Consider the following 24,826-nt stretch of genomic DNA (forward strand, 5'->3'; position numbering starts at 1 on the left):
ATTTTTGGGACAGAGAGAGACAGAGCATGAACGGGGGAGGGGCAGAGAGAGAGGGAGACACAGAATCGGAAACAGGCTCCAGGCTCCGAGCCACCAGCCCAGAGCCCGACGCGGGGCTCGAACTCACGGACCGCGAGATCGTGACCTGGCTGAAGTCGGACGCTTAACCGACTGCGCCACCCAGGCGCCCCACGTGCTGATATCTTAAAAGAATACTTAAGCGTAAATTCAATTGGCATTGAATTTACACATGTATACACATCCACATACTCACACACCATCCATAGTAGTGTTTAAGTGTATCAGAAACTGTCCTGGGAGAGAGGAGTGGAGCTAACAGAAATACTCTATAATTTACCTACCGTATTCCCCAAGACCTGAAAGAATCCCCAAATTATTGTCAGTTCCACTAAAATAGAATTTGACTATAACAATAAAGTTATCTAAAAATATTAAGTGACCTTCCTTTGGACATCTAATGATTCTATGACATATATGAATATAAAAATAAAACAAGTTTTAAGGTTTTTAGATTAACATTCACACTTTCAGAATCCTTTTCACTCTATCACCCAGTACTGTCACATGGCCCTGGGTTTTGGCAGAGAGGACATTACAAATAAAGTTTTGATCATTTCATGTATTTTAATTCATGTATAACTACCACCAGTTTGAGATACAAATGATGCACAGGCTGTTTCAGAATCACTGCTCCTGTTAGGACGGAAGAAAAATATACTATCTTAACTCATCATCTTGAACAAATTTGCTTTTAATATTTACATAAAAGAGTGGGTTGGAGAATTCAGTTCACTAGTTCACTGGCTGACTTCTGTGTTGGTTTCATCAGGATAGCATGATTTCAACCTACACCTCTGCAAAATGGTGGATTTTGCATGTGATGGAGCTTCAGGGTTGTTCCTGAATAAATTACATCTAAAATATTAAATTCACAAGTGCCAAATATCTGCTTAGTCAAGCTTTAAGGTTTGGGCCTAAGAAACCTTAGCAGGTTAGCAATAATATCAGTATAAATGTATAAGAGGCAAATTTTTATCACTGTGGAGACAGCCCCAGAGGAAGGAAGTTCACATGTTGTCTGGTCAGGACTATCATGAGATTTTAGTTTTATTGGAAATAGAGCATAGTGAGAGAAAGCGATCACTGAACAGAAAGGAGAAAGACTTCGGCTTTCTTCTTGACTTGGGTGTTCCTTCCTTTGTTTTATTCTTTCCCCTTTATGATCACAGGTCCTCTCACAAGTACTAATGCAGTTCTATTATGGAAACTTTAGATTGATAAACCTGTGCTTTTTCATACATAGCAATTTTTTAAAATCTCATTTAGCATGGCATTAGTAAGAAAAATTATTGTATGACTTTTCCCTAGTATAATTTAGAAGCTGGTCAATACAGGAATTCAAATGCATTCACAGTTTGCCAGGTCTATTCTAAGCACTTTAGATGTAAAAACTCATTTGTTGACTCTTTTCAATAACTCTATGGGATAGGTGCTCCTGTTGTCCCTATTTTAGAAAAATAACTTGCCCAAATCACATAGTAAGTATCGAACACAGGCTTTGTAATAAAGGCATCAACTCCAGACAGTATCTCTTGGGGGCAGCGGAGGGGAGTACAGCGGAGAGGGAGCTAAGTAAGATAATTGTGTTTGTTTTCTTGGTGACTAAAGTTGCACCATTTATATTTTTTAAGTATGATTATAAGCCACCCTGCTCCTTTCTACCTTATAATCTCACTTTCTTCTCCTATATTGGTATAAATCATTGGAATTCTCTATAAAAATGCTTGGAAAATGCATCAGATGTTCACTCTTCTCAGTAGATTGTGCTTTGTAGATCTAAAATTCGGTGCTACCTTTGGATATGCTTGGCACAATCTTTGCTTATTGTAATGCTTGCAGAAACTCTAGCTCTAGCAAGGGTAAGAAACTTAAGGCCAGCCTATAAAAATAAAACAAAAAGTTCATATATGTAAGATATGGGATATGGACCAATCAACAAAATTGAGCTATTAGGCAGTTGACACAAACTATTACAAAGTGTTCATCTTTTAGGCAGAGTAAGAGTTGCAAGCATACAGAATTGTTTTATAGTTATTTTTCGGACATCACTCCCTTCCAAGAAATAATGTCTGCAAAGATCAGTGTTATCTTTTCAAATGAGATGTAGAAGTCAAAGGCAGTTTCCTAGGACTATTTAATTTTTCAAGCAGATAAAATACAAGGATCAGATCATTCATGTATTTATTTTTTACTTTTGTGTTTCTAATGACTGTGGTTATTTTTCTCTCTGAATTATCTTCAATGCATAGTAGTAGGAAGTAGGATTTTTCCTTTCATTTCATGAGTTTCTAAAACCAAATTCTTTATAGCCAGTTTAGTTTAACCCAAAAAACCAAACCATTAAATCATAACTCTGCTTATTGTAAAATATTAAAAATTTGTTTCTGAATTATAAGTCCCCTAATTCTTGGGAAAGGACCATAGCAAATGTGTTGAGCCTTTTTTTATTTAAGTTTATGGAAAAATAATTAACATCCTCAAGCCTAATCATTCCAACTTGTATGGAGCATAAAACCATAAGAACTATGTGAATCAAATTTCCTTTTTTTGTTTGGGTTTAAATCTCTGTATTATGTTAAAAGGTATTTAATGCTTGAAAGCTTTGACCTTGCCTGGGATAGGAGCCAGTTCAATCTTTTCTTGGATAGAGTTAAGCCCAAGTCATATGATCAATAAATACAACAGGCATTGTAAATGTAGTAGGGCCCTTGTCTCCAGGAAGGACACCACCAGATAGCACAGACCACACAATATTGGCGAATGAACTTTTCAAGTCCTTTCATGTCAAATCTTTTGAAATCAACCACCTATTTTCTTAAACTTCCTTCATCTGTTAAGCATAGGCTTTTTTGTTTTTCTTCTGACTAGAAATAACATGTTTGGTGTTTGGTTTTGTTTTGTTTTTTTTTTTTGGCTATAGTGAATCCAACTTCTTAAATAGATATATAATAAAAAGTAGCATGCTCAAAAATTAGTGGTGTCAATATTATTATATTTATATTAGATATTATATTACTATATTAATTATAAGTATATAAAATATATAAACTATATTAATATAACATATTATTAAGCTGGTAATCATAAGGACAATTTATTGAACTGCCATGGATTTTGACTTTGTACATTTCATATTATTCTTATTATTTTTTTTTTTCAACGTTTATTTATTTTTGGGACAGAGAGAGACAGAGCATGAACGGGGGAGGGGCAGAGAGAGAGGGAGACACAGAATCGGAAACAGGCTCCAGGCTCCGAGCCATCAGCCCAGAGCCTGACGCGGGGCTCGAACTCACGCACCGCGAGATCGTGACCTGGCTGAAGTCGGACGCTTAACCGACTGCGCCACCCAGGCGCCCCAATATTATTCTTATTATAAACAAATTATATGCAATGGTAATTATAATAGTAAACTATAGTATAATATGTAAGATTACAGAAAATATGTGCTGTAATATGTAAGATATTATACAGATTATATAATACATAATGTAAACACATACTATCTCCTATGTAAAATACATCTTTGAGATGAGAGTAATGACAAAGCCTATTATGTGCCAGGCACTATTTGAAAAATTCTACATGCACTGACTCATTTAGTCTTTGCAAAGATCTAAGCGATAGAGAGAAACGAGTGGAGATTTGAACACAGGCAATTTGGCACTCAGGTCCCAGCCCCTGACCAATATGTGATTCATCTCTATTGTGATCATAGTCCACAATGGCAACTATTATCATTGCTGTTATTATTAAGTCAGAATAAGAATTGTGGAGCATATGTCCAACCTGTTACCTTCTCTGCACCTCAGCTTCCAACCTGGTAATCTGCCTGAGTAACCTCTCTCTCTCCATGTAGCTCTGACTCTCTCTGGTCTTTATCTAAGAAGTGCTTGTAGAACATCTTAACATTCTCAAGTTATTGAATACATTTGTTTAAAAGGAAATTTCTTTGTCTAAAATTTGTGAATGATTTTAAAACTTTGTCTAGGCTTTTAATAACATAGATAATAGTAATAACAAAACCGTGAAGAATAGTTTTCTCTACTCAACATATATTTACAAATGTAGTTATTCCTTTCCCTGAGTATGTAAGTTTGCAAACACAGTTTAGCAAACTTCCAGGCAGTGTCCATTAAAAAATAAAAATCTGGAAAAAATTCTGGCAGGGTAAACCAATTAAGGCGGGGTAAAACTTTAATTAAGAAACAAATGACACTAGGGGTGCCTGGGTGGCTCAGCCGGTTGAGTGTCCAACTTCGGCTCAGGTCATGATCTTGTGGTTTGTGAGTTCGAGCCCCGCGTTGGGCTCTGTGCTGACAGCTCAGAGCCTGGAGCTTGCTTCGGATTGTGTGTCTTCCTCTCTCTCTGCCCCTCTCCCACTCTTTCTCTCTGTCAAAAATAAATAAACATTAAAGATTAAAAAAAAAAAGAAACAAATGACACTAGTTTCCTCTAGCGAAATGTTTCCTTGACACTTTCAATTACTCTTATTAAGTATCATCAGTAAAATTCCACCTTGGCCACTTGAATCATCACCTATGCCTTCTTTAACCTGTGCCATCTGGATTTTATTATCATTGGAATCCTGCAGTTGTCTCCTCAAGGTCACAAATGACTCCATCATTTTAAATTTAAGTGTGCATTTTCTTAATCCTTATTTCTCTTGACTTCTCTGGAATATTTGATTAAGTGGATCACTTCCCCGAATCAAAATCTATCCCCAACTTTCACTGCATTCTGTTGATCAGTTTTTCCTATTTTATCTTTCCTTCTTGCATCTTCATTTATTCAACAGATACTCATTTAGTACATGCTATAGGCTAGGCCCTGTTCTAGGCAGTGGAGATAGTGACAAATAAGATGAAGTCCCTGCCTACCTAAAGGTTATTGATGTATTTTACCTCCATCAACCCATTCTTGGATCCTTCTCCTTCCGCACATATACATGTTTTTCCACCTTTTACTTCTTCAAATAATCCATTTCCATGCTCTTAGCCACTGCTTTTAAGCAGATTACTCCCGGTATAATTTTGAATTAGGTAGACATGAGGTTCAAATCCTAGATCCAGTACTTCTTATTAATAATAGCAATTAGTTAGTTACTGAAACACTCTAAGCACTGTTTTTTTATCTGAAAAATAGAGATAATAATCATATCTATGTCATTATTGTGAGATAAGTTAGAAAATACGTATATAGTGTTTAAATTATCTAGCACTTAACAGGAAGCATGCTATTGTTATTGGTGATTGCTTTCTTATTCCTTTAGTCTCTTATCCATATTCTTATCCTTGTGGTCAACCTCCACTAGATCGTTTGCAGCTGTTCATTAAACCACCCCCTCCTTTTGGATGACTATGCTACCTCAAATTCTATGTGTCTTTTCTTGTATGTTAGCTCTCCACTTAAATTGTTCATTTAGATCACTGTCTGTATCTTCTTCAGGTCACTAGAGTTGAAAATTATGAACTCCTACATCTCCATAAGCCTACAGGAACAATCACTATTGAAACTTCTAGGCATTTTGAGGACAAGATCCAGTTTTTCTTCATCATAGTATACCCAAGTGTAACACAGAATCAATGCCCCAAAATGCTGTTTGAGTAAAAACTAAGTGAATGAATCAGTTAGAATTGGGGAGGAGGAAAGAGTAGCTAGAGGTTGGGTTGAGGCCAAAGAGTGGGTACAGATTGGTTAAGGGATTAGTAGAAGGGGAACCTTGGGACAGGGAGTGGAATTTCAATTTATAATCTTGGATATGGGTCAATTCCTAGGGACAATAAAGATACACTGATGGGTGACTGTTGTGAAATTAGAGGAAGAGCCCTCTGGAGAGCAGTTTGCTTAATTTTTATGCTCCCAAAGAGGCAACTGTCTCGTAGTTCCTTTCACTCTGAGGAAGTACATGGACAATTTGTCCTTTGAATGACAGTTGTTGCCATTGTTTTCATACCCCTTAGCCATTTGTGCTCCAGACTGAGGGCTTCAGGGAAAACGCTTGAGGTTTTTCCTTTACTCAGACTTATCACTGTGCCCACACAGCCTGTCTGCCACTGTTGCATCATATCTATACCTTTAGCCAGACTCCACAATGCATTAGCAGTCAACTGCCAGGGGAATGGTGTTCTCCATGTCTAGGACCTTGAATAATCAAACTGCCACATCCCTACTACATCAATTACAGTGATTACTCTCTGAAGATAATCCTGTTACAGATATGTTTCTCTCCCTGGGTGGACTCTGGGGGAAATGAATCAATTTCTAAATAAATACTATTGTTTTAGAGTAATTGAAATGAGTATAAGTCTTTGATAGCATTGGCTAACTTTCCACAGGGGGAAGAAATGCTTGTCACACTCAAAAGGAATATAGTATGTCATATTCTCCTATTATTGTTCATGACAAAAGTTTAAGCAAATAATATGTTCTCCATATGCTGTGGACCAAATTTTGCCTCTAATGTAATACTGAGCCATCAAGACTAATGATTGTAGTATGTAACTATACAGGAGTTAATGTGCAATGAAATATGTAATAGCTAAATATATATGATTTTTAGTTATCTTTTCAAAATCATTATTATTATTATTATTATTACCATTTCAATTAATTAAATATTTAAGAATTCTGAGTCTTATGTTTTGGCAATAAAGTGGTCTGTAATTTTAGAAACATAGATAGCATTTTTTAAAATTGAACATACATAAGTGCCTATTACCATTCAAGATAAAACTTCTTAAAAATTTTTTTATAATCTGACACTGAGACAATTTTCAGCTCACTGATTTAAATTTTTACAGGCAATTTAAGTAATATGATGGAACGTAATCAGAAACAATTCTAATATAAAACTAAATACCCAATAATATATCTAAACCAAGATTTTTCACATAGTAATTTTTATTTAATTTATCTGTGGGCCTACCTATCCTATTTCTGGTTTTGAAACATATTTGATGCTCTTTTCTTTAAAGCAGACATAATTTTCACTTGACTTTGTTTTCCCTATCTCTATTAGGTATTTTGCAATATGGATCTTAATGGGGGAGGTTGGACCGTAATACAACATCGCGAAGATGGAAGTCTGGATTTCCAAAGAGGTTGGAAAGATTATAAAATGGTAAGATGGAGGAATTTAATTTTTTGATGTTTTATCATGAGGTTACCTGCACCACACTGTGTGATAAGCCCTTGTACTTTTAGGTGTTTTTTCAGTTATTTTAAAAATAAAATGATACATTAGTCACATTATTTTTATTAAACACAAAACACTCATAAATCATTTTCAGTAAATGATTTCCATATGTGCATCAGAAAGAAAAATGTATTACTGAAATTATTTGGTGAACTGTTATGTATTATCTGGATTTGTTCCTGGTTGAATGAGGGTGGGGAAAGCTAGAACTCAGACCCAGGTTGAGTACATGATCCAGGTCAAAGGAGATGTGCATGGCTCTGGATTATGGAGAGGTACTTCCAGTGGCCTCACTCATGTAGCTGGCAAGTTGTTGCTGGGTGTTGACTAAGAGCTCCTCCGTGTGGCTGGGTTGGGCTTCTCCCAGTATGGTGATCCAGGGTTATCAGACTTCTTATGTGACAGTTGGCATCCCTCAAGCACAAAAATAAATCTTTTTAAGGTTTATTAGACCCAGAAATGGTACTGTATCACTTCTACTGCTTCCTTTGGTTAGAGTTAATGAGAGGGCCAGTGTACATTCAAGATTCAAGGAGTACACAAGGGTGTGAACTGTGAAGCATGGTTCACTGGGGTCTCCAGAATTATAGCAGACATCACTGGTCACCATCACTATCATCGTAGCTAATCTTTTAATGCTTAATATGACACAGCCCTATACATAAATTCTTATTCATTTTTTATATCAAACCTATTAACTATCTCCATTTTAAGAGGAAAGTCAGCAAGTTGGGAGATCAACTTTTTGAAGATAATATAGTAGTTTATATTTTTTTAATCTTTATTTTTGAGAGAGAGAGAGAGAGAGAGAGAGAGTGGGGGAGGAGCAGAGAGAGAGGGAGACACAGAATCCAAAGCAGGCTCCAGGCTCCACACTGTCAGCACAGAGCCCGATGTGGGGCTCCAACTCAAGAACCGTGAGATCATGACCTGAGCCAAAGTCAGGCACTCAACCAACTGAGCCACCCAGGCGCTCCTATAGTAGATACTTTAAATAATGCACAATCCGGGGCGCCTGGGTGGCGCAGTCAGTTAAGCGTCCGACTTCAGCCAGGTCACGATCTCGCGGTCCGTGAGTTCGAGCCCCGCATCAGGCTCTGGGCTGATGGCTCGGAGCCTGGAGCCTGTTTCCGATTCTGTGTCTCCCTCTCTCTCTGCCCCTCCCCCGTTCATGCTCTGTCTCTCTCTGTCCCAAAATAAATAAAAAACGTTGAAAAAAAATTTTAAAAATAAAATAAAAAAAAAATAATGCACAATCCAATAGTCATAGAGTCAATGCCTACTAAATTAACTATTAAAATCTGCTGACAGAATGTCAAGATGCAATAATGGAAGAGGCTTCCATTTATGGACTAATTCCATAATTTACATCTAAATGTTCTGGGTAATTCTTGTTTTAACTAACTTTTGACAAATTCCCCTCTCAGAAGGTTAAAGAAAAGGTGAAGAGAAATGTATGAGTCTAAGCTCTGTCTTAATATTCTTATAGAAAATGTGTGAAAACTGTAGCTAATAGACATCACACTGTACACATTAGTAGGTTCATAGTTGGTCAAATGACAGTTAAAATGATTTGAATAAATGAAGGGCATCTCTTGTGGTGTCTCTGTGTCTACTATATTTATTATCAGATACATAGTTGAATACTCTGAATGTAGGTTAATAAACTTTAGAGTTATACAAAGTTGGAACCTTAATGTCTTCAAAAAAGCATGAATTCAAGGTAGAAAGGAAAGCTACAGCCAACAAGATAGAATTCTACAGAGATAAATTTAGTCTTCCACCTAGACCAAAAATACACAAAATTAAGTAAGAGTATAGGATGAAAGTGACAAATTAGCTTAAGAACCTGGTATTTAAAGGATGGATAGATTTACCTGACTATAAGCTCATTTTGTGTTGCTAGCTATTAAAAACCAAGACCAGTGTACTCAGTCTATTTAATAGTTTATAGTCTCAAAAAATGCAGACTCACTGGTGTCTACTGTAGTCTGATTACATCATTAATAATGCTTTAAATTCTTGTGGATTTCGAACAAGTGAACTTATCCTATAAGGTGCAAGCACTGAATGGATGGGGCTGTAACCTGAAGGGAAAGCAAAGCATTTAGGTATAAACTGTCTGATAGCTATTTAAATTGACTGGGTGGAGGTAGCCTGCTCCTTAGTGTGGTGTGGTCCAGAAACCAGCAGCACTAGCATTGTCTGGGAGCTTCTGAGAAATGCAGCATCTCAAGCTCCATCCTTGAGTTAGAATCTAAATTTTAACACTGCTTTAAAGAAGGAAGCCCCATAATGAGTGGAAGAACATTCCAGAGAGGCAAAATTTGACTGAGTATGAACAAAAGTCTCTGATGATTCTTTCCAACATGAATGGACTGCCTATTAAGTGGTGAAGACCTCTCTTCAGTGGAAACACTCCAGTAGAATGTAAATCACCAGATTATAACAGAGAATATTAGTTCCACTTCAAGGTCTCTTTCTACTTATGTGATTCTAAGAACATATGGGAAACATTTCATCTAAATTCTCAAAAAAAGGGGCCTTGCATTATGTCTATATCAACAGTTTGAATCTTCACCCTGCTATTTGCAAATGGAGTGTTTTTGGCAAATCATTTAACCTATACCTAACTTACTCACCAGTTAAAAGGGGACATTAATGATAATACCTCACCTGCCTTGCAGGGATGTTGTGAGGATTAGATATAAATAAAACACTTGACATACTACATTTTCAATAAACAATAGTTATTACCCAAGAATAAGACATCAAAGAGTGCAAAATTTTTACTTGCCAAAAATACTATTTTGCAAACTATCTTATCTCAGGATTATTTAAACCACTAAAACGGAATGTGAAGAAGTCATCTGAGAATCAGACTGTAGATACAGGTTCAGGCAAATCTGAAAAACATTATTATTAATATCAATGATAATAGAAAAATGAATATAAAGTGATCATCATGGTGACTTTCCATAATGCTGAATTATTATTTGTAAGCACCTGCTGCCTTGGCAAACTAGACACATTAAGTAAGACAGACTGACCTGAAGTATGGCAATGATTCATGTCTTATAAGTATTTATGTATTTTAAGCAACTTTTTTCGATGTTTGACTGAGACTGAATTATTCTTTAATTATAGCTTTAGGGAAGTTTACCCCTCTCCCCTCCCCCCTTTTTTTAAATACAAAGACTATCCTGTTTCATTCAAACTAGAACAATTTATCAGCTGAGTGTCAATTCAACATGGTCAGAAAATTGAGAGAAGTGCCAAAATCTGAAACATTTTGGCAAAAATGAGTCTGACTGATTTTTTGTTTTAATTGAGAGAATTCATCACATGTCACAACTTGGTTAACTTTCACCAAAACACGTGGTAGAAAGTGTTCCCATTGTTTTCCTCCAGAGATTTTTACCTCTGGACAAAATAAGGACTCCCAACAAGAATGGATGTAGGTTCCTTCTGCCAACTCTTCTCAGTCACACCCACTTCTGTTCCTAACATCAGAAGAACTGGCTGCTAGGGTGTTGGATCCTTTGGGAAAACACAAACTTCTTGGTATGCCCCACCTCCTCCTCAATCTTCACGAGTCTCCTGTTATACACTAAGATGCTTCACCTCTTTCTTGAGTGCTGAGTACAGAAATAAAATTTCATCCTGCCTTCCTTTCTGCCTCGCCTCTCTCCTTCCCTTTATTCTGGTTGATATCTATGAGCTGCCTTTTGCCTCATAAGGTTTCCAGAACAATATGTTAAAATTATCAGCACATGAATTACAAATTCATATTGTAATTTATTATTTTTAAACCTCTCTCACCAGGGAAGATTTGCAACTTATTTGATTCTTAACATTGGCTTTAAGCCTACAAAAGCCTTTTACCTGAGCTTTGTTTTCACTTAACCTTCCTTATGAGGGGATTCAGCAAAATCTGGTTTATGGATTTGTAAAGATGTTTGCAGAGAGGGAAGTCTGCAGTGGGCCTTTTTAATGAGGCACTTAGGGAACCATTTTAACTCTTTCAAGCCAGGAGGATACCATTCAGTGGCCTCCAGCAATGGCACTTATCAGCAGTACTTTTGCATATATAAAGCCCAGTCAGCTTGGAATTCCAAATAGTACTCTAGTGGCCTAACTTTATGGAAGGTAGTGACTAATGCCCTGGAGACAACCTGGCTTTGTATTGAAAACAATTACCCCCATAAACAGAACTTCCTACTGACACAAATATTCGGTCTGAGCACCATACCTTCTGGGAGTTCTTTGAGCACCATACCTTCTTAGAGCTCTTTGTTTCTGGAAAGAAATTAAGAACATATTTTCAACTGCTTTTTAACATCTTCACATTAAAAAGAGAAAAATATATATAAGAAATTTAAAATGTTGAAGTAAATCATTCTTTTGATCTTTCTTGGGATGAATGTCTCAGCAGTTACAGGAAGAGATACATGATTGAATTGTGTATTAAAGCACCTCTGAAAAGCCATAGATCAGTAACCCTGCCTTCATATCTGTTTTCTTTAATCATTTGTATGGAAAAAAGATGAAACCCATAAAATACATCGACTGTGTCTGGTTTCAATTGTGTTTCAGCTATAGAAAGTCAACACTTCCTAGAAGCATTATCCGACAAAAAAAAAAAAAAGCAACAAAGTATAGAGACAATTATTTTATTAACTTGGGAACATACAACCAAAACTGAATATTTCTGCAGGTCTTGGCCAAAATTAATGAATATTGATCTTTCCCCTGTGTGTATTTTTTTTTTAACAATATGCAGTTTTTAAGGCCAACTTTAAGTATTAGATTAGGTTAAATTCCAGTGTCTGTTTTTGCCTTTCATTAAAGGGCTAAAAGAGGATGAACAATGATTAATAATCTATCTGAAATTTTACATGTGATTGTGATTGAAGTAACTAAACATAATAGTTTCCATGAAAAGATATGACCTAGCATTGTCGGATTTTTATTACTATTTTTTATTCTTTTGATAAAGACTTGCTGCTTTTTTAGTGTTAGCACTAACATTTGTATAAGCTTTTATTTTTATTTATACAGATGTTACAGGTTCTTTGGAGTAAAATATAGACCTATGGTAATCCGGTATGTGTATGATAAAGTATGAGCCTGGTTTTTTTGGATGTGGCCATCTCTATATTTTAGGGATCAACATACTTTTTTTTCAAGGACAGTCCCATAATACATTATCAAATTGTGTCTCCTGATATGGAGCTCCATATGAAGATGAGGTTTTATGCCTCTCTCTTTCCTGTGTACCACTCAGATAATTTCATCTGGTTACTATATTCTTCCTCATTTGCATTCAGAATAGCTGTTCCACATCATAATTATATGATTCCCCACCTATGGTACAAAGCAGACTCATCCATGGAACCTTTCAAAAACATACATATCTCTAAGCACACCCCAGACATATTGAGTCAGAACCTCCATGTGGGAACCAAGTCATCTTATTTTTAAAAAGCTCCACAGCTGGTTCTGATATGCACTCCTGGTTGAAAGCAACTGTCAGAGCTATGAATTTATTGGCATGAGTTTAAAATCTCAAAAATTACCTCTTTTGCAGTTCTTAAAACTTATGAGATATAGACAGAAAGAGATGAAAAGAACTAGGACTAAGGGACAGTTGGAGGACACAGCTTCTCTCTCCATTAGGAAGCAGAAGTAAAAATAAGAGAGTAGTCTACACTTTGGTTTATGTCAACCAGTGTCAACCAGTTGGTTTTAATTTCTTATTTATTTTTTCTTTATTTTTAAAAATGTTTATTTACTTATTTTGAGAGAGAGAGAGAGCACATGCAAACTGGGGAGGGGCTGAGAGAGAGAGAGAGGAGAGAGGGAATCCTATACAGGTTCTGTGCTGTCAGTGTGGAGCCTGAAACGGGGCTTGATCCCATGAACCATGAGATCATCACCTGAGCTGAAGTCAGGAGTCGGACACTTAACTGACTGAGCCACCCAGGCACCCCTAATTTCTTATTTAATAATTCTTGGATTAAAATGACAGTACTTATTTATATAAACCAACACTCAACTTGCTGTAAGAATACATTAGTCCCTAGCATCTAAAAACCTTTTAAATAATTGTTTCAGTATCCCCTTATTCATTTCCAGGCTAAGACATAGTCCCGGATTGTTTTTGTTCCCTTTTGCATACAGAGTAGAATGAAACCTGCTTCTCCTCAAATAGCTCACAGTCTGGTGGGAGAGAGGCAAGTAAACAGAACATTACTATGTATTGTGATATATCCTTTAACTATAATAACAACAAGTAGATTTTTGTTGTTCTCATGTGTCAGCATTGAGCTAAATGCTTTCAGTATATTATTTCTCTCTCACAACCTTATATATGGAAATGACATTTTTAATCCCTGTTTTGCAGATAAGGAAACTGAGTCTAAAAACTAATAATCGGAGGTTCCACAGCAAATATAGGCAGAGCAATGCTTCAAATTGGAGCAGAGATAGGGAGTAGAAGATATTTAATCAAAGCCAAGCCTTTATTTCTAGGCATCAGATCTGTAGTCTGCCTGATAAACTATGCAATAGACAGTTTACTAATGTGGGAACCCATTTTCCTTTCTTTGACTTATTTTTCATCTTCATGATGAAACAGTGTTTTCTGCATGGCTGCCCTTAGCTTTTAGAAAGTTCCCTCCCTACCCTCCCTCTCTAACAGTCATTTTGATTCATTGTAGCCGAACATCTTGTTCCCACCATGCACCATGTTTAGACAGTTTATCTGGCAAGGTGCATGGAATAGAATTTTTATTTATAAAATCAAATTTTGTTGTTTTCCTTTCAGTTGCTTCTTCTTCTCTTTTCACTCAGAAAAAGCAAACTGTTTAGGAAGGGATGTTAATCTCCACTCAGAGGAGGTACAAGACTGCGTGCCACGCTGGGGACAGAGGCTCTCATAGGAATGACACTAATCTGTTTTTGAGGCTCACTGGAGATCACTGCCCTTTTTCCCTAGGGAAGCTGAGCAGTTTTATCCCTGCAGTGCTTTCAGCAGCATGGAAATATGTGACCTAAAACTTAACACTTCATCATTCCCAGCTTCCTTATTCACATTTAGTATAATTGCTGAATCCCTTCTAACTGCGCGCCAGAGGGAATCCTCAAGTGGCTAGAGTTGACGCGTCTAAGCTGAGAAGAAAATGCAAGGAAAAATCCCAGCAGTCTTCTTTCTCCTCCCAGTGGCTGCTGCAACTGAGAATGTGCTAATTCTTTGACTTTCAGTGCCCTGTAGCTTTTTGTTTTGCTTATTCATTGGAGAAGGTAAGCTTCACTCTTCTTTCTGGTATGTAGCCTTGCTGCCACAAAAATGTGTAAAATTCTTAGCACATCCTAAATTGCTCTGATATTCTCTGCCACTGTGGAACTTTGGCAAAGTATGACTTGTGCATCTCGGAAACAAAGAAGCAAGGGAGCACTGGAATACTGACTTCTGAGGGTCCTATATCTTTGCTCTGAGCTACAGGACCTCAGGGGAGAATATATGCTTCAGGGGAGCATATACCAGTACAATTTGAATGAAGAGTGTTGAGTTAATTAAAAACTAAGTTAAATTTGGGAATAATCTTAAAAGTGTGCTTCTATATGTTAATGAATTTTGTTTTAATTTTAAGTATAAAATTATATATTCATTTGCACATTATTGAAAATGTAGGGCCAGAGTCTGGAATTCTGGGTCAGTGGTTCTTTTTTAGAACTTTCCCGTAATTAAATGCATCAAAGTTCTACCTTCTGTTTTTTTTGTTTTTGTTTTTGTTTTGTGTTTTGTTTTCACTAGAGCAAATAAGACACCTGCAAAGCAACGTAAGTTAAAATCTTCTAATGTTTTATTATTTTTCTAGTCTTTTGGAGTAATTGTAACAAACATAACTCTAAAGCATTTTTTTAGTGATTTGCTTTTATTGAGCAAACCTAATATTTAAATTAGGTTTTATCAAAAACAAAACAGAACAAAACAAATGGCTCTTTTCCCACTAATACTGAACTTATTTACATAACATTATAAATCTTATCAGAACAATAACAGAACAGGCATAAATGGTTTGGGGACCCAACACTACTGACGTTTAGTAAGTAACTCAATTGGCAGAGACAGTAGCACACAAATGTATTTAATGCATTTAGTATCCTCTGGGCATACACGCACACACACACACACACACACACACACACATACACGCATACATAAACTTATATATTTTAAGTTCATTTATTTTGAGAGAGAAAGAGAGAGCACACACAAGCAGGGGAAGGGCAGAGAGAGGGAGAGAGATAATCCCAAACAGTCTCTGCACTGTCCGCATAAAGCCCGATGCAGGGCTCAAACTCATGAACCATAAGATCACGACCTGAGCCAAAATCAGGAGTCTGGCACTTAAACTGAGCCCCGCAGGTGTGGCAATCAATATATTTCAAAGAAGGAGTGTGTTAAGTTTGTTAAAGGAGAAATCCGTTAAGAATACTTCTACTATAGTTATAATTCTATAAAGTTGATATACATTAAATTTGAAAAAAAAACCAATATTTTCAGATTTTATCGTCTGTATTGGGAAAAATGAGAATTGCTGTGATTATCTCAGTACTACCGTCACACTTCTTAAAAGTAAAACCTTTATAAATGATTGCCTCCGTTAACAGAATGTTTCTTTCTGAAACATCAGGGTGTATATCCTGCTATGCTGGAGGTTTGTCTTTCAGATATCAACGTGCATGGGACAAATGGGGAGGTTGTTTGGACATAGATCCATGGGGCTGGTTCTCAAATATTTTGATTCTCTGTGCAGCCAGGAATTTTTTTTTTTTCAGCCAGAGCTCCAGTGATCATGATTCAGTGGGCACTTTAAACAACAAGAATTACGTTGTTTTTGTTTGTTTGTTTTTTGTTTATTTTGTTTGTTTTGTTTTTAAATGCTCAGAAGTGTTTTGTCAGTGCAGTACGAGCTAAGGCACAGCATGTTGTCTCCAGGAGCTTCAGGGGCAGGAGGATACCAGAGAAGCAAGCCCTCTTCGGAGCTGGGCATACAGGCTCCCTTTTGGCCTGGGTGCTGGGCTTCAGACCCTAGCCCTAGAAGAGCCAAGGCTGTGTTGAAGAGGTTGATGCGAGTGGAGCTGACTGTGATGAGTGTTCATTTCAGGCCCAGGCTCTGGAGCAGTTTTACCTGCATCTCTAGCCCAGCCACAACAAGGTCCCTGATGGTGCCGGGGCCCAGGGCCGCTGTAATCTGCTTGAACTTCACCTCGATTCAGCTGTCTGCTGGGCCTTGTTCACCTCCAGCTCCAGCTGGGCCCAGGGACAGACCAGTTCTAGCTCTCGCACTTCCTGTACCCACTGGAGCTCCACCTTCATCTCAATGGCGAAAGCCTCTCCTTTCAACTTGGCCTGCAGCACAGAGCTTTCTTCCTGGATGTGCAGGGTCTCTGCATGGGGCTCAGCCCTCGCCTTGGTAGTTCCACTGCTCTCCACAGCAGTGCTCAGAGCCTCCACTCCAAGAATTATGTTTAATTACTTCTCTGAATGTCATTATTAAATGCTATAGTGTTTTCCTCCCTCCTTCCCTCCCTTCTTCAAACTTCAGTAAAGCATATGGAGTACTGGGTGTATGCTAACACTCTGTAGTCTTTGAGGCTTCACAGATACAGCACAGCTTCTGTCCTCAAGGAGCTCACGGTTTGGTCAGTAAGACAAACATGCAGTTCAAGAATTACATTAAACTTCAAGCGTTGCCAAAGAATACTTTTTGAGGATTCGAAAACTGAATATCCTAATCTAGAATGTCAGTAGTTTCACATCACCAACATTGAGAGTTGGCTTTCCTTGGGGGACCACTTCTTTTTTTTTTAACCCACAAAGAAACTATTTTTGAACATTTAACTACCGTGACTGGAATTGCCCTAACGAAAATAAGAGCCATGTTAAGATTCAGGTGTGGGGCGCCTGGGTGGCGCAGTCGGTTAAGCGTCTGACTTCAGCCAGGTCACGATCTCGCGGTCCGTGAGTTCGAGCCCCGAGTCAGGCTCTGGGCTGATGGCTCGGAGCCTGGAGCCTGTTTCCGATTCTGTGTCTCCCTCTCTCTCTGCCCCTCCCCCGTTCATGCTCTGTCTCTCTCTGTCCCAAAAATGAATAAACGTTGAAAAAAAAAAAAAGATTCAGGTGCAAAGCAGCCAGCTAGGCTCACTCACTAGCTTTTACATGTCAACCTTCTGCCTCAAAACCCAAATCCATAACGAGAGAGCATTTAAATGATTCCAGTCCTGGGTTTACAGGTTTGCTTATTAACATTTAAAAATGAAAATGTTAAAGCTAGAAAAGTCAAAGGTCTAGTAATATGTTTAAGTTATTATCTGAGTATAATTTGACTCCTGAAAAATAATAACAGCAACAACAACAAAAACAATAATAATATTGTTAAATATCTTGTCCAAGAATATCCTGATAGTATTCATTGAAAACGTTTGAATTATGTTCAAAATGTTCCATTAACTAGTATTTTAGAAACATTTCCAAAAGCAGTCTGTGACTGAGAAGTGTTTACTGGTGAAACCTATTAACCAGATGCATTTAATCTGAAATCATCTGACCTATACAGATTTGAATATCAGCCTTTACTGTAATAAGAATTAGACATAAGGCTCAATGGAGAGAAATGTAGCAGAAAAGTATTGAGTCACTAATTGGAAAAAAGTGTGAAAAATGTCTTTCCCTTTAAAGAAAGTTTTATTATTATTTAGAATATAGTTAACACTGAACATGATAAGAGGTTTTGTCTGAAGTAACCGCTGCATCTCTGTCTTCTTTTGTAGGGGTTTGGAAATCCCTCCGGTGAATACTGGCTGGGGAATGAGTTTATTTTTGCCATAACCAGTCAGAGGCAGTACACACTAAGAATCGAGCTAATGGACTGGGAAGGAAACCGAGCCTATTCACAATACGACCGATTCCACATAGGAAATGAAAAGCAAAACTACAGGTAAGTCCTCCTTCGACTTAGGGCCCAACTGTCCTGGGCCTCGCCACTGACTAGTTTCAGGGGAAAGATGTGAAAGACAGAGTGATGAGAGCCATCCTTCAGAATGAGAATTAGGTCATCTAGGCCTTTGGTAGGGATACAAAAATCTCAGTAAAGGCTTCTTAAAAGCTTTAAATTTGAATTTTCACAGACTATTTTGATGTTGGCTCAGATACTAGAGGATGAAGAATTAAGTCAAGCACAATAGTATTGTTGTTGTGGTTTTTATTCCTGTTATTGTGGTGAAATAGGTGCAGTGAATTCATACCTGTAAGACTGATGGCAGAGAATTGACTCAAACTCAGTGGCTTGGAATAAGTACTCCTTTCTATGATTTTCTACTTACATTTTATTCACCTTTCTTAAATTTTCATTTTTTCACATTATTTTGAAAGTGACAAAGAGGAGGTATAAGTTTATGTTTTTATGTGACTTATGTAAAAGATAAGGTGAGGCATAATTTAGAATTTTTTGGAAAATAATGTAAAGGCAAGAATAAATTCAAATAATGGCATCAATGTACACAATACATCATTGTAGATGTACAAACTGACAAATTCTACACTTTCTTGTTAACATCTTGGTTTTTTTCAGCAGCTTGTACGCTATCCAAAAAAAAAAAAAAATTAAAAGATGGCTAAGCAAGTAATGCAGGATGATAAATTCATTCCCCAAACCCTTATTGTGTTACTTCTATGTTCTAGGAACCCTACCAGGCACTGGTAATTTTGCAGTCGGTGATAAGGTCTCTAGTCTCCTAGACCTCACAGTCCAGCTTTGTAACTAGCTAGTCACTAAATAACTGGCTGGCATTCCTTGACAACAGGGAACATATTTCCATTACTTTTATATCACTACCTATTAATGCAATACTTGGCACATATAAATCCTTAATAATTGCATGTGACAGTTTCATAATCAGCAAATTAGTGTTGCAGTGATTTTTAACTCCCCATATTGTAGCTACTCTACCTCAGTCTTGGAAACGTGATTGTGTGCATTAAAGGGTTGGCACATAGCTTCAAGCAAAATGCAGTGATAGCAACTAAAGCCTTCTGCTGTTTTTCCAACCTGTGTGGCCCTCTTATAGTTCCACGGTTTCTGCTGCTTGTGTCTTTTTGAGACATGCTATTCTTTAAGGGTTTGAATCCACAACATTTTGATGAACATATCTCATTTTATTTTAATGGATTATGTAGGGGATTGGATCCTTAGAGACATAAGGATCATTTTTTTAAACAAACAGTGATGATGTCACAACAGTGGGATAAGAAATAGATCTAAAGAGTTTTCATCATCTCGTGGGAGGGTAGTGAGGGTGTACCTAATGACAACTCAAGAAACCAAAGAAGAGACATTTATAAAATGCAATGGAGTGTAAGAAGATGTGTTTCCAAGGAGGTCAATATTTGGGGAGTTTTATAACAAGAGAAACCACTGTAAAACATCAGGGGTACTCTTATGTAAATGTTTTGACCTGAAACTTGAAACTATATGGAACTTGGCTAATGTCAGACAGCTTGACAATAGGACTAGCAAATAATTAGTCTAGTCTTTTTCTAGGCTCCTGAAGAATTTGCTTTGGTTCCTTTCCAAAATGTCTCTCAGTTCTTTGTAGGTGTGCGCGTGCGTGTGAGTGTGTGTGTGTGTGTGTGTGTGTGTTTGCATGCATACACATGTGCTTGTGAGGCTGGGGTGGTGTTAAGACAAAGGGTGCATGGACAGGTTTAGGAAGATTGTCAGAAACCAAAGTAGGCTTCAGGGTGCATGGTATGAATGTCATTCTGGCATCTGTGTGAGGAAGGAGCTCTTACTTCCTCTTAGAATGCCCCACTGCCCTCATTGATCATTTCCTGTCCCTACGATGTATGATTCTGATCTTCACCCATATGATGCAGATTTATGATTGAAAAGCAAATCTTCCCAGATAGAGTAAGGCTTGCACTCTGGGATCCCCATTTTTCTTTGTTGAGAGAATTGTGAACCTTGATAGGCACGCTGCTGTAGTAAAGTTGGTGGCTCTGGCCCTCTCTCTCAGCAGGACCCAACAGAAAATAAGTCTGTAACCATCACCTTCTCATGCAGTTGAGTATAAGATTCATATTGGCATCAAATGGGAAATTAGAATTCATTAAAACATAATGCCTTTTCTGGTGAAAGCTTGCTTAAAATAAGCACACTATGAAATGGTCCTATTTACTCTTTCGAAGAAAATCAGACAGAAGCCTGAAAAGGGAGTACACCCTTGTGACTCCCCTCCCCACCTGTGTCATCACTCACTCAAGTCCAATAACACCAGGTGTGGCCTGAAGTTAGAGCCCAGAAGTCCGACTTTGCCTCTGCTTCTCATCCACTTATTTCTCTTTCTTCTGAATTAAGAAGGAATTTCTTAATTTCAGTGATAATTCATTAAAAGGATTAACACTAGCATTTGTGTAGTGTTTTATAATTTATGAAATGGTTTTTAACACTTTAAGCATTCAGTCTTCACACTGAAGTTTTGAGGTAGGTATTACTAGACACATTTTAAATATGAAGGAAATGAGGCTTTGGTCAACTGACCTGCTCAAACTCAAGTAAATATCAACTAAAAACAGAACTATGGAATTCATATTAGGATTTTGGTTTATTTTTTTAAAATTTTTCAATATTTCTTCCTCCTCCAAATTAAATTCAGATGATTTTTTGAGAGTTGTTTTTTTTTAAGTATTCTATCTTAAACAAATTTTATTTTGGAAACTTATAATAGCTGTGGTCATAATGTATAAATCTAAGTTTAAATTTTTTTTCTCATGCTCTGGACACAAACTGATAAAAGTAAGTGTTGTTGAATGGATACATAAGCTTACAAATGTACATAGAATACACACACTTTCCTTTTATTCTCTAAGGAAACTCCAAATGATTTTCTCAGATAGAAAATAAAATCTATGGAACCCAGGAGAATATATATAAGGAAAAAATAATGTGAGAGTGTCATGATAAACACATCATGTAAAATAACACACAATTAATGTGAAATTATTAAATACTTCCTCTAGAGAGGTAGTATTATTCAGGTCCTCATCATCTAACACCCAAACTATTGTACAGCTTTCCTGCCTCCAATCTTGATGCTCTCAAATATATCATCCACACTATTGTTGGGATGGTTTTTCTAAAAGATAATCTGACTTTGGTTTCTGCCCTCCTTCATATATTTCATCAATGTTCAAATATCTACAGATTAAAGTCTGTCAGTAATACACTTTCCCAACAACTATCAGCTTTCACTAATACACTCTCCCAAAAACCTCACCTGACCAGATACTCCTCATTATGATTATGTTCCAGAAACTACTTGCAATTTCCCTAAACCTTCTGTGTCTCTGGTTATGTTATATTGGCACCCACACATATAAACTTGACTTAGATACATCTTATAAACCCATAAGATTCTCCTTTATATCAGGAAGTTTTCCCCAATACATGTTATGGTATGTGTTGTGATGAACTCACTCCTAGCCTCCCTTCGGAACTGTAGTGCTCCTTCTCTCACCTTCCAGGAATGTTGCTGGTTTACAGCCTGTAGCCAGGGTCCCCTGCCTGAGCATTGCCTGTAGCTGAAGAAAGTCACATCACCCGAGGTCACTATCCTGCAGACAGATTGCATCCAATGACTAGTCAATACAGGAGTATATAAAGGACCCCTTGCCCCAGTTTGGGACAATTCTGAAGGGCCATCCCAGGTTCAGAATTCCACTTGGGATTAGCCAAGCCCTCTACTGTAACTGTGTGTGAATTCATCCTCTCTCTGTTCAGTATTGCTTTCTTCATTCTGCCATGGGGATTGATCCTGAGAGCCCTCCTTTATAAATCTCCCTACACTGATCTCCTCGAGAAATGCATCATCTTCACATAGGCCAGTTTGGATGTTTTGTGCTCCCATAGATTCCTAATGGGTCTGTGACGAACTATCCAGTATCCACATTCTATTATAAGTCATTAACAAGTATTTATTAAATAACTGTGCTTGTTTCCCTTTTCTACTGTTTCTAAGCTTCTTGAGAATAGGAACCATTTTCATCAAAATTCAAGATAATATATCTAAGTTAGCAAAAATGTTAAGTGATAGTTAATAACTAATATTTGGTGAGCAGATACTATGCATCAGACACCTTGTTTTCACTTGAAAAAAATAGGCATGGTACACGGTCACAGGTACTGAGATGAGTAGAAGTTATTTGAGGTTCAATATCATAAGTGTGCACCATATGGCCATCCCTCAATAAAGGGAAATACAGAAGTCGATTTCTAGAACTAAATACACTCAAAGCACATATTCTAACAGATAAAATTTGTTTCTTCTGGTCCTATTTCTGTCTTTAATAATTTGAATGTTCATGGGCATTATCTTATCTCTTTTTCTCAATTTTCTGTCTTATAAATTAAGTTTTTGTAAAGTTGCAGCTCAAAAATTGTTTTCTAGAATGGAATTACTTTTCTGTATATATTTCTTTTTTATCTTATGCCCCTTTATTTCTTTGATAAATTTGGTCTCTCTAATAAATACTTCAGTAAGAGGAAATATCAAATTGCTGGAAACATCAGTTTAGGGCTTACAGTGACCTTTTAGTTCTCATGAAAACTTTGATGGCCCTAATACTCGGAGTTTAAAAAGCAAATACACAACTACCCCCCACCACAACAAATGCTTTAAAAATAACAGATTAATTGGGGCACCTGGGTGGCTCAGTTGGTTAAGCGTCCGACTTCAGCTCAGGTTATGATCTCACAGTTTGGGAGTTCGAGCCCCATGTCGAGCTCTGTGCTGACAGCTCAGAGCCTGGAACCTGCTTCAGATTCTGTGTCTCCCTCTCTCTCTGCCCCTCCCCTGCTCACTCTCTGCCTCTCTCTGTCTCTCAATAATAAATAAACATTAAAAAAATTTTAAATAACAGATTAATTGTGGATGTGGCGAGATGCTGTGATCTATTGGAAAGTGTTTTGGAATAGGAATCAGAAGATGTGGAAGCTATTAAATAGTGAAGTCTGGCTTCCATGTTCATAAAACCAAGTTGGTTGTATCCGTGTTCAGAAAAACAGAGCTATGATAAGCACTGTGGAAATAAGAGATTTGTTATACAGATTACACCTTGCACAACTGTGAGATGAACTGGGATAGTGAAGGTCTGAAAGGTGAAGGTCCCAGCATAGCAGTGGACCAGCTGGAGCTTGCAGGGAAATCCAAGAAAACAAGCACGTCCAGCCACCAGAGGAGGACCACAAAGGGGGAGATCTAAGGAACTATGTCACTTCAGGGTAGCTATGCTACCAATCAAGCATCCGTTGACAGGTCTGGGACTGTTGACAGCATGGGAAGGCAGGCTGGATGCAGAGTGGAAAAGGACAAGCTGGGAACTGACAGGCATCTATCTCTTCCATATTGACTGATGGTCAGATTCAGGCCTCTGCTTCCTCCCACCTTCCAAATCTCACACCAAGTCCTCTTTTGGTGAACAAGGAGGGATATCCTGGGAAACATAGTTCCCAGATTAACCAAGTTGACAGTAGTTTAATCTAGCTATATAACGTGGGCAATTTACATGTTACTTTAATACCTCAGTTCTGTCATCTTTAAGTGGGAATAATGCCCTCTCTCCTATCATCCTCACCATTTGTTATGGAGATCCAAGCAAAAAGAGTATGCAAACATACTTTGTATTGGACAAATTTAAATGCCATGCAACTATAAAAAAATTTACATATTTTTATTTCAATTTGCATCACACCCAAGAAATTTATTACTGGTTTTGATAAGAAAATTAATTATATTCTGTATTGCAATCCATATTCCACTGTCCCAGAAATGTTTTACTGATTGGGATTTTTGTCTGTTTGTTAATTTGGCTTCAAGACCCAGTCCAGGTTCACTCATTTCATCTGTGATCTCTTCAGTCAACTTTTACTTAGAATAGTCTACCACATACCTACCATAAATATTTTTTAAAAATCCCAGTCAGTGTTCCTCAGAAATGTCTCTTTCTGGATTCACCTTATTATTTCTTCCTGATGAGATTCAAATTAAATCTTTTTGGCGAGAATGCTGTATAAACAATATTATGTACTTCCCATTTTATCACATCCAAAGGTACAAAGAGTTAATTTGTCCCATTATTGGTTTGGCTAAGTTTAATTCACTTAAGGTTTTGTTTTCATTTTTGCAATGGAATATGTAATCTCTTAAAGAAAATTCTTACAAAATATAATGTATAAAACCCATAAAGCTTATCCATTTTGGTTAAAGTGTGGGGACCTACTACAATATCCTTTTGGCCCTTTCATTGCTAGTACCTCAGATGTTTGTAAAGCATAGTTTAAAAAGTGTTGTATTATATTATTATAGCTAAAAAAGTAAAGATTTACCAATTGGAGAAAATTTAGTTGTGCTACTTTAATGTATACGAAGAAAAAGAAAATTACATGAAAAAATTTCAGCCTTGTTAGAAAGGCACAGTTT

The 24,826-nt window shown here is 37.2% G+C and overlaps 1 protein-coding gene across 3 annotated transcripts in view; it reads left to right on the forward strand.

The window, feature by feature from the left end:
- ANGPT1 (angiopoietin 1) overlaps window positions 1-24,826 on the forward strand; it is a 242,426-nt gene that overhangs the window by 188,671 nt on the left and 28,929 nt on the right. For 2 of the 3 annotated variants that reach the window (XM_030304345.1, XM_030304346.1), the window contains exons 6-7: window positions 7,103-7,204; window positions 18,122-18,288. In XM_030304345.1, the coding sequence (XP_030160205.1) occupies window positions 7,103-7,204; window positions 18,122-18,288 (269 nt within the window). Of the gene's footprint in view, window positions 1-7,102; window positions 7,205-18,121; window positions 18,289-20,082; window positions 20,123-24,826 lie in introns of all 3 variants that reach the window. The other variant, XM_030304347.1, reaches the window with a different exon arrangement.

Source organism: Lynx canadensis, chromosome F2 (assembly GCF_007474595.2).
Source record: "Lynx canadensis isolate LIC74 chromosome F2, mLynCan4.pri.v2, whole genome shotgun sequence".
Lineage (NCBI taxonomy): Eukaryota > Metazoa > Chordata > Mammalia > Carnivora > Felidae > Lynx > Lynx canadensis.